The sequence below is a fragment of the Miscanthus floridulus genome, chromosome 1 (assembly GCF_019320115.1).
Source record: "Miscanthus floridulus cultivar M001 chromosome 1, ASM1932011v1, whole genome shotgun sequence".
Taxonomy (NCBI): Eukaryota; Viridiplantae; Streptophyta; class Magnoliopsida; order Poales; family Poaceae; genus Miscanthus; species Miscanthus floridulus.
Genome location: NC_089580.1, coordinates 43,901,389 through 43,912,104, shown reverse-complemented (window position 1 = coordinate 43,912,104; position 10,716 = coordinate 43,901,389). Strand labels below are relative to the sequence as shown.

The 10,716-nt window shown below is 48.4% G+C and overlaps 3 protein-coding genes across 3 annotated transcripts; 1 reads left to right on the top strand and 2 right to left on the bottom strand.

The window, feature by feature from the left end:
* The first annotated feature begins 211 nt into the window (after nucleotides 1-211).
* On the top strand, nucleotides 212-6,242 carry LOC136455814 (uncharacterized). The gene is made up of 7 exons (XM_066455575.1): nucleotides 212-518; nucleotides 1,314-1,341; nucleotides 4,333-4,613; nucleotides 4,835-4,921; nucleotides 5,036-5,087; nucleotides 5,435-5,647; nucleotides 5,936-6,242. Exons 1-7 carry the CDS (start codon nucleotides 212-214, stop codon nucleotides 6,240-6,242), a joined length of 1,275 nt encoding a protein of 424 aa, XP_066311672.1.
* Nucleotides 6,243-6,629: 387 nt separating this feature from the next.
* LOC136481803 (subtilisin-like protease SBT3.17) lies at nucleotides 6,630-7,492 on the bottom strand. Its single transcript, XM_066479095.1, has 3 exons — nucleotides 7,188-7,492; nucleotides 6,999-7,096; nucleotides 6,630-6,910 (listed from the first exon to the last, which is right to left on the bottom strand). The coding sequence occupies exons 1-3, from the start codon at nucleotides 7,400-7,402 to the stop codon at nucleotides 6,834-6,836; spliced, it is 390 nt and encodes a 129-aa protein (XP_066335192.1). The 5' UTR covers nucleotides 7,403-7,492; the 3' UTR covers nucleotides 6,630-6,833.
* A 75-nt stretch (nucleotides 7,493-7,567) lies between these two features.
* Nucleotides 7,568-10,451, bottom strand: LOC136504584 (ammonium transporter 3 member 2). Its single transcript, XM_066499569.1, has 2 exons — nucleotides 9,382-10,451; nucleotides 7,568-8,355 (listed from the first exon to the last, which is right to left on the bottom strand). The coding sequence occupies exons 1-2, from the start codon at nucleotides 10,319-10,321 to the stop codon at nucleotides 7,844-7,846; spliced, it is 1,452 nt and encodes a 483-aa protein (XP_066355666.1). The 5' UTR covers nucleotides 10,322-10,451; the 3' UTR covers nucleotides 7,568-7,843.
* Between the last annotated feature and the right edge of the window lie 265 nt (nucleotides 10,452-10,716).

Sequence of the window (10,716 nt, the reverse complement as noted above, 5' to 3'; positions counted from 1 at the left end):
GAATGCTCGGGCGGGCGGCGGTGCTTCCCCGAGCGTCGCCCCTCCTCCCGCGGGCCGGAACGACACGCGGTGGTAGAGAGGAGGGCTCTGGTGAGGGAGCGCCCCCCCACCCCGGTAGGACGGCGGGCCAAGAGCCCCTGTAGCCGTGTCCGCGCGCTCGAGGCAGCGGCGGCGGCGGCAGCGGCGCTAGGTCGGAGGCGGATGAGGCCTGATGGCGCGGGGGGGAGAGCCAGCAAGGGAGGGCGGGCGGGAGGGGTGGATCCCCTCGACGCTGCAACCCGGCGGCGACAGCGACCAGCGACGCAGGGATCCGGCGGCCCCAAAAGCGGCACGGTGGCCCGGCGAACCCCCAGGCGTCCTGAGCAGCCGCGATGTCGCACTCGCAAGCAGCGGCGGCGCTGGTAGGAGCGGGGGGTGGCTAGGGCCTGGCGCTCTGGGAGGCGGCCGGATCTGCGAAGCTGAGGATCGAGGCGCGGGGCAGGGCAGGTCGGTGGCCGCGCCGGGCGCGGCCAGAGGAGGTAAGACCACTGCTGTTGTTTCTTGACTCCACGACGCCGCGGCGGACCAGAAGGGTCGGCGACGCATCATACAGAGGCGCTGCCCCCAGTGGAGATCGATCTCCCCGAGGGCGGCGCGAGGGCAGCGGAAGCCGGAAGCCTAGGGTTAGAACCTAGACTCGTGATACCATGTAAGATTGGTGTATAATGCGTGGATGTATTGCTTGAGCCCCTTGGGCTGATTATATAGGAGTACATGGCTTGGAGGGCAAGTAGCCTCTCCTAGAGATAAGGAAGGTTATCCTAGGATTACAATCAATCCTAAACTAACCATATCCGGAGTTGCCTAATATACTCTAACACATATATAACATGATATGCCTTCAGCCCATTGGCTTGAGATGCATGCACGAACACAGGCGCCTGATAGCATCACCCATGTCTTGCACGCTTGCTAGTTTGATTGGGCCATCTCACTTTGACTGCTAGTACCAGGGGTTCTCGCAGGAACCTCTAGTGCTATCTTTTCCTTTTTTTTTCCCCCTTTAGCTTGGTTCGATGTGGGTTTTCGCTGATGATGGGCTAGAAACCTTGGCTAGTTTTGTATTGTTTCTTTATCTCTCATCCTCTTGGTAGTATAGTAATATTGTTTGGCCATCATATTTGTTTTCTGCTCTGAGTCGGTTACATTTCCCTAATATCAATTACCGTTTCTCGATGGTTATTGACATGTTTGCAAACAAATAGGTCTGCTTTCGCGACATCCTGGCATACCTTAATCGTTTTCCCAAATGACTTATCTGATTTTGATTTCAGATAGAAATGTGAAATTGAAAGTGGTAAGGTATTTCTGGAGTCTAGACCATGCCCTACCGTTTTTGTCCCTACGTAGGCAGAACTCAGACTTGATTCTATTGGAAGCCACACATTGTCCTCCATGCTCATCAATATCTTTGTTTCATGTTGGAGTATGTTATTGAGTTTTCATATTATAGAGGTGGGTTTTTTTGACAACATATTATAGTGGGTTGGATCATGGAGGAATTGTGGCAGGGATTAGAGTATGCATATGCATCCACTAGCGGTTTAAGTGTTGATATTTGGCATAACGTAACCTTCCACATGGCCTGCAGGAGGACCTGGACAGTGAGTCAGTGACACGGATGGCGAGCTCAACGAGTGAGCAGTGAGCTTGATCGACTGGTCTTTCACAGCCTTTTGCTTAGCTTCTGTTATACGTGGTGATGCAGTCAGAGATGGCGGGTCTCCCAAGTACAAGATGCGTGTGTGTGGCCTATGCTTTTTCTTTGTATATGTACGTAGTATGCAGGCTCAGATGGAGAACATATGTTTTTTCTTAGTATATGTACGTAGTATGCACTGAATGACGAGTCATCTAAGGAACACAGTCTTAGGACCGGTTTGGCCATTAGCTGCTAATTGGTCACAGCTAATATTAGCTAGTTTGATCCAACTAGTGAAATAGTTATTGGTTGAGTACTCATAACAATTAGCTAGACTTCTTTGGATCCAAGAAGATAATTATTAGCAGCTACTGTACTCACCCATGCATGTTCACTTCGAAACTGGACGCACCAGCACACTGTTGGAAGGAAGACGTGTTCTTCTCGGCACAACATCAGCTCCGGCATGTCGATCGAAGCGGTGTGCACTGCGCAGACGACACGGGAGGAGTAGCCGCCTTGATCTCGAACTCGAAGCAGGTGCTTGCTTAGTACTTGGGGTCGTACACGATTCGAATGGCGCGGCGGTGGAGGAGCTTGACGCTGCTAGGACAAACTTATCACTCAGCAGTCAGCACCTCGCATATCCTCGTCCTTGACCGACGTCCTATCGTCTCCGTGCGACCGTGCCCCACGCCGCTGCCCTCGACCAATGCCGCGGGGTCCGAAGGCATCGCTGCCCTCGACCAATGCCCCACAGGGCCGCATCAGATCGGTGCGGAGGAGGGGAACATGGAAGTGGTGAAGATGCGAGTAGACCTTCGATGAAAAATCCTAAGGTCAATCTTAACGAGGGTTTATCGGCATTAAATACGCTAACATGATAGTGTCTTGATGAAGAGAGGGAGATGAACTCTTCTACACTTTTTCTAAAATACGAGTGTATCGAAAACTAGGACATGAAACCTCCACTGAGAGTCTGAGACTAGCCTAATTCTTTGGATCATAGCGGGGAAACCAAGAGTTATCTTTTCTCTCTCCTCCTCTTATCACTCTTTGCATGTAAGCAAAGTGCTAAGGTGGCTTTGTATATGAGCTAGCTAGGATGTCCCGAATGCAATGCTAATAATTATCTAGTAATAGCTAGCAGGTACTCTCTCCATTCCAACTTACTATAACTATGTCTTTATTCTATGTCAAACTACTCTAAATTTGATTATTGTTTTATTAAAAACATATTAACACCTACACGTTTAAATAAATACTCTATCAAAACCAAAATATATTTTATGAAAAATTGTTTAATAAAACTATTTAAGGTTGTATGCTTCTATAAACTTGATTGAAGTTAAAGAAGTTTGATTTAGGCTAAAGCCCAAGGGAAGTATAATTGCAATGGAGTATTACAGATAGCTAATTAAATATTAGTACTGGGGCCTTAGTTTTATTTTTCCGTACCCAAATTATAATGGCAACAGGAAATTTACTGTCGGGAATGGCTTCCCGCAGAAAGGAATCTTTGGATGGCCACATGGTGGGGAGGGGTGGGGCAGTGGCTGATCCAATGGGTGGTCTGGGTGGTCCACCGACCACCCTGTGGCCCGCCCGTCAGTCAAACATAATAGAAAAAATGAAAAAAAAAACAAGCCGTCCTGTTCATAGTACGTGAGTGCGGCGTCCGTTCGACGTTCGTAGTACGTGAGTGCGGCGTAAATGCGCGCTCGTGCTCGATGGGCTGGCCTAGCTCGCAGGGGGAGTTGGATCGGCAAACGTCGAACTGTCCAGGGAGGCCGGGACAGGAGGGAGTCGGATCGCCAAACTCCACTCGTGGCCGCATAGCGTTCTCGCCGCGAGCCTGTCGCGGACGCCGCCATCGCCCTTCGGCCTTCGCGGATTGGCATTGCGGCACCAGGCAGCTGATCGGCGATCAGGTGACAGGTGATCCTCATTCCTCCCCGTCCATCTCTAGTTCTCCAGTCTCCACCCTTCCTCAGTTCCAGGCGTCCGTTCATTAGTTTTGCTAATTGGTGAGTTTTTTTTTTAATTTTCAGAACTCTTGAATAGTTGAATTATGAAGAGAAACGGAGACATTCGATCGCTTTTTCAGAATGCAGCAAAGAAGGCTGCTGCTGTTGCTTTGAACCCTGGCCCACCTCCGGCTCCGGATCAAAGTATTGTGGAAGAGCACAATCAAGAAAAAGATAGAGTACAAGTTGAAGAAATTGCAGATCCTTTGCCCTCGCCCCCCGCTAGCATCACCGCCACCCCCCCCCCCCCCCCCCCCCCCCCGCATCAAAGCCGCCGGTGTATGACATCAATCGCCTTCCATATGATCCAGGTGAAAGGCTACCCATTGAAAATTATCATGTTAATGATCAAGATGCAATCTATAGAGCATATATTACTAAAGGTGCTTGCAAACCTTATATACATGATTTTCCATACCGAAACATTGGAGGTGTACCTCGTCGATTCAGTATACAATGGTTGTATAATTATGAGTGGCTTGAATATAGTGTCAAGAAGGATTTTGTATTTTGCTTCATATGCTACTTGTTTAAGAAGGGCAGTGGGTCAAATACTTTTGTGGTTGATGGATGGAATAATTGGAATATAGGAAACACAACACTTCTTAAACATTGTGGTTCTAGGGCACATAAAGCAGCTCAAGAGAGGTACATTGGTTTTATTAATTCCAAGGTTGCAATTGATTATCACATTGACAAGTGGAGTGAGGAGGAGCTTCGTCTTTACAAGAAAAGATTGACATATTCACTTAGATGTATCAAGTTTCTTTTGCATCAAGGATTGGTATTCCATGGACATGATGAAAGTGAAGAGTCTAGCAATAGAGGCAACTTCATTGAACTTTTGAAGTTTCTTGCAGGAAATAGTGAAGAAGTGAACAAGTATGTCTTGAACAATGCACCAGGTAATTGCACTTTGACTAGCCCAAACATACAAAAGGAAATTATTCATTGTTGTGCCATAGAAACTAGAAAGAAAATAATTGGGGAACTTGGTGATGAGCCCTATGCAATTCTAGCTGATGAGTCTAGTGATATATCACATAAAGAACAACTAGCTCTTTGCTTGCGTTATGTTGATAAATTGGAAGGCCATGTGAGCACTTCATTGGAGTTGTTCATGTAGATGATACTACCTCTTTGTCACTTAAGAAAGCAATTGAAGGTTTACTTGTTATTAATGGATTGAGTCTGCAGCAGATTAGAGGCCAAGGTTATGATGGGGCTAGCAATATGAAAGGAGAAATTAAAGGGCTCAAAACTTTAATCATGCAAGAATCACCTTCTGCTTATTATATTCATTGCTTTGCACATTGACTCCAACTAGTTCTTGTCGTTGTTGCCAAGGGAAATACTGACTGCAAGACTTTTTTGATCAAGTATCTATCTTGTTGAACATTGTTGGGGTTTCTTGCAAGCGTCACGATATGCTTCGAAATGCAATGCTTGAGAATGTTAAGAAAGCACTAGAGTGTGGTGAGCTTGAAACATGGAGGGGATTAAATCAAGAGATGGGTTTGCCTAGGCCTGGTGACACTCGGTAGGGCTCTCATTACAAAACTATATGTAGCATCATCACTATATATTCCTCAATCCATGATGTGCTCATTGAACTTAGTGCTGATATTGCATATAAGGAAGATTGGACAAAGATACATTTTGTGCTTGGAGCATTTGAAACCTTTGAGTTTGTTTTCTTTGTGTACTTAATGTATGTTATTCTTAGATACACAAATGAGTTATCCGAGTGCTTGCAGAGAAGGGATCAAGATATTCTTAATGCAATCTCACTTGTTAATGTGGCAAAGAGCAGAATGCAGGAGTTGAGGTCTGATGGTTGGGATAATTTTCTTCAGAAGGTCACTTCTTTTTGTATTAAACATGGTGTTGAAGTTCCTGCTATGGATGGTGCTTATGTGCCTTATGGAAAATCAGCATGGTATGCCCGTGCCCGAAACCAAACAAATGATGACCATTTCAGAAGAGAAGTATACATTGGTGTCATTGATCAAATTAGTCAAGAGCTTGATAATCGGTTTGATGAGATCAATATGGAGCTACTCTCTTGTATGGCAGCCTTCAGTCCTTCCAACTCCTTTGCTTCTTTTGATGCACGGAAAGTACGTAGATTGGCTGAATTTTATCCTAAGGACTTCTTCAACAATGATTTGTTAAAACTTGAATTGCAACTTGATAATTATATTGATGACATGCGATAAGATGCTAGCTTCCAAGGTCTAGACAACATTGTTGATCTCTCAGTTAAGCTTATTGTAACAAAGAGGCACAAAGTGTATGATATGGTGTACTTGCTTTTCAAATTGATATTGCTTTTCCTGGTGGCAACTGCGAGTGTTGAAAGGGTATTTTCTGCATTGGTTATAGTAAAAACAAAGACAAGGAATAGGATAGGTGATACTGTTTTGGATGATTGTCTAGTCATATTTATTGAGCGGGATATTTTCTTCCAAGTTGATGAAGATGATATAATTGAGACATTCATGTCATTGAGAAAGCCGCGGATAAACAAGTAATATTGTAAGTCTCTCATGTTGCTATATTTTGAAGTATTTGTATTTCATTGGAACAATTTATATCAAGATTTGGCGTCGTTCGTAGCTTAATATTTGAATTTAAATCTTATTATGTTATTTAATGTAACCGATTTTAATGAATTATAATATGGTTTTACTGAATTGTATTAGAAATTTTTTTGCGGCGCATATCCAGAGGTAAAATCCTGGGTCCGCCACTGGGGTGGGGTGGGGTGGGTGAGAGGTTGAATAGCCTAATTAAAATTTTCTACAAGGCATAATACTAGACAAAACATTACAACTAGTCAACTACTAATAGAACATGAGACAACTACCATAACATGGAGGTGACTTCATGCAACATAACGTAAAACAAAAACATATAAGTTTTACCAAACAAAGGTTGCATGTGCAGGATACCATATATAACACCAAGACAGTGTATACGTTAATATACTGGCTTTTTGTGATGTACAAGGTTTAATGCAAGCAACCAATCACACACCCACAAACAAATTCAAAGATGAGATGAGATTTATTTTATGGTTGGCGATGGATGTGCTTGTTGGCTGCTGGAGGAAACGGACGGGATTAGCTGACGCCGTCGAACTTGCTGCTCATCAGAGACAAGGTCGCGCTCGGCAGCACCCGGTTCACCTGAGGTTGCTCTGCATCCACAAAACAAACAATAATCAGTAATGATTCCTGCCGTGGTGATCCATAAATAAATAAATAGACAGATAAAAGCATGATTACTCTTGACGGCCTCCAGCTCCGGCGGCGTGAGCCTCGCCGAGAACCCGCTCATGACGTTCCTGTAGTTGTACAGGATCGCCGCTTTCGCCTTCGCCTCACTGCACATCAGATAGATCATGCATCATGGATCACCATGAGGTTTCCGTTCCGACGATGCATTTATTCAGAGATCGATGGCGGTGCACGTACCTTCCGAGGGCGGCGGCGAGGATGCCGAGCTGGTACGCCTGACAGTCGACGCCCGGCGGGTGTGGGTTGACGTAGACGAGGTAGTTGGCGGCGTGCTCTGCCTCCGCAGCGCCGGCCATGCCGCCGGTGGCGGCGGCGGACGCCGTTGCGACGGCGAGGAGGAGGAGGAGGAGGAGAAGGACGAGGGGTACGGTGGATGCCGCCGAACGCTTCATGGCAGGTTGCCCGGTAGCTAGCTAGGTTCGTCCAGAGAGCCGGCCAGATCGTCGATAGATCTCGGCGATGCGTGCATGTTATAGCCGCGTTCGTGAGGACGGCAGGAAATGCCGCTGCTGCACTGCACGTCCTCCAAAAATAGGAACCCCAAGATAACAATAATCTGCCAGATTTTAAAATCTAAATAATGCAAACTTCTTCTACGTTGATGATCGATTACATGCATGCTTGTAAATTCACATGTCTCTCATCTGTAGTAAGTATTACAGAGGAAAGTATTGCACATGCAGAAGCCACGTTTGATTCAGCAGAAGAAGAACAATGAACAATGCCTAGTCACGGATGGTCATCAACACAATGCATGCATTGCATGCCATGGATGGATGGAGCAATATACATGGTCGTCGAGCAACACTAACAATGCACAACTAGCAACTAGTTCAATTCGGGGTCGTGGACACGGGCGCGACGGCGGCGGCGCCGCGCGGGCCGTGCTCGGTGACGTCGTAGAGCTCGCCGTCGCCCCAGAGCGCGTACGCCTCCTCGCCGTGGACGGCGTCGTCGCCGACCTCGAGCTTGTCCTCGGTCATGCGCAGCGGGACGACGGCGTTGATGGCGACGCAGATGATGGAGGTGACGACCACGTTCCATCCGATGATGAAGAGCGCGCCCGCCAGCTGCTTCCCGAGCTGCGCGCCGCCGGCGGTGCCGCCGTAGAAGGCGCCCCGGGAGTTGGTGACGGGCAGGAAGAGCGCGCACAGGGTGGGGTCGGCGAGGAGCCCCGTGAGGATGCCGCCCAGGAGCCCCGCCACGCCGTGCGTGTGGATGACGCCCAGCGTGTCGTCCACATGCTTCAGCAGCCGAGACCGCTTGTGCAGGATCATCATCGTGTACCAGGGGACGCTGCCGGCCAGCACGCCCATCACCATGGCTGCCCAACCCTGCACCACCCCTGCATGTCCATTCGATCCGTCAGATATCTAGCTCATTCTCATGGTCTATCGGCAAAGATAATTAAACCATGTTTACATGCGTACAAGAAAATCGTCATTATATTGGTACACAAAATTAGGCGCAACTAAGTATATAGTATATAATAATGCCGACAGCAGACAGTGAAGTATGAACGTCGCAATTGACAAGCAAGTTGCGTTTTCTTTACCTTTCGGTGTCATACATAATTAATTGTAACTTTGTCCAGAAGTAGTACCGCAGTGGTTTTGGCTACTGTAGCAGTTTCGTTTTTATTTGAGAATTAGTGTCTAATTATGGACTAATTAGGTTCAAAAGTTTCGTCTCGCGATTTCTCACCCAACTGTATAATTAGTTTTTTTTCGTCTACATTTAGTACTCCATACATTTACCGCAAGATTCGATGTGATGGGTACTGCACAGAAAATTTTGGAAACTAAACAGACCCTAAAAAGGAGACAAGATTTGACTTTGACTTTACTGATAAATACTGACAAATACGCAAAGCAGGTACGACAAACTGGCACACACATGAGATTCCCGATTCCTGACGGAACTGTGCGGCTCAGTATTTTATTTTTATGTATACAGTGCTTGTGTAGTTCAAAAAAATCTCAAAAAATGCTACAGTAGTCATCTCATCGAATCTGTGCATGGAGCATTAAATATAGACGAAAAAAAACTAATTACCAGTTTGGTTGGAAATTGCGAGACGAACATTTTGAGGCTAATTAGTCCATGACTAAATACTAATTGCCACGAACTAAACACAGCCATGTACCAGTCACATCAGGGAGCGAAAAGAAGAAGAAGATTCCTCGGTTTGCTGGGCACCAAAACCATTTTTTGAATTCAAAGTCAACCATTCAACGCCGTAGTCTAGTCTGCATACCCACGATGTTATGTTCACACCAACACGCACGTATCTCCTTACCTCCGATCGAGGAAGAGGAGAAAATTAAAAAAAAAAAATCAGAATCAGAGGCAGGGACGACGATGGGATCACCTGCGGCGGGCGTGATGCAGACGAGTCCGGTGATCATGCCCTGGACGGCGCCCACGACGGAGGGCTTCTTGAAGAAGACGACGTCGAGGCAGGTCCAGACGACGAGGCTCACGGCGGTGCAGATGTTGGTGTTGAGCACCGACATGGACGCCACCACGTTGGCGGCGTACGGCCCGCCGCCGTTGAACCCGGCCCACCCCATCCACAGCAGCCCGGCGCCGGTGAGCGTGAACAGGATGTTGTTGGGCGGGAACCTCTCCCTGTCCTTCCGCGCCCGGGGACCCACCCAGTAGGCCGCCGTGAAGCCGGCGAACCCGGCGGAGAGGTGGATGACGTAGCCGCCGCAGTAGTCGATGACGCCCCACTGGAAGAGGAAGCCGCCGCCCCACACGGAGAAGGCGCCGACGGTGTAGGAGAAGGTGAGCCAGAGCGGCACGAACAGCATCCACGCCGCGAAGCTCATCCGTCCCAGCAGCGACCCGGCCACGAGAATCAGCGTGATGGCCGCGAACACGCACTGGAAGTACACCACCGTCGCCATCGGGTACAGCGGCTCCGCGGCGGCGGTCTCGATGGTGGTCCCGTCGGCGAGGTAGTGCACCGTGGCGGGGAGGTCGGCCTGCCCCACCAGGTAACCCTGGTTCAGGGCGGGCCGGGCCTTGCCCCACAGCGGCAGCAGCTTGTCGCCGAACGACATGTTGTAGGCCCAGGTCACCCAGCAGATCCACACGGCGGCGAACGCGTAGAGCGCCATGAAGGCGGAGTTCACGGCCCACTTCTTCTTCACCACGCCGCCGTAGAGCACCACCAGGCCAGGGAAGCTCTGCAGCCCCACCAGTGTCGCCGCCGTCAGCTGCCACGCGTTGTCGCCCTTGTTCAGCCAGTCGGGCGACGCCGCGGACGTCTGGTACGCCAGTGGCATCGTCCCGGACGACGACATGTTGCCGACGACCTCGACGACGACGACGACTCTCTCCTCTCGCTGCTTATTGGGGTTAGTTGTGAAATGGAAGAAGCTGCGGAGTGCGGACTCCCCAACCCATGGACGACTTGGCAGCTATATAGATATACAGCCTGTTTGCTTGCTCGTAAACGATCGTAAATTTTCAATCGGGAACAGTGTTTTTCTCTCACACCAAACTAGCCCGCAGTAAATAATCCACGATAGATACGACCTCCAAACATCTGAGTAGCTAAAGGAAGGAAAATCAACCGAGACCCGTTAGTAGCGGCGAGCGAGAGCGGAACAAGGGTTTTCATCAAAAGAAATCCGAAGCGGTTTCATTCAATTTGTTGTGGATTGGATGATGGAAAAACCAGCAAGCAGGCTGATAG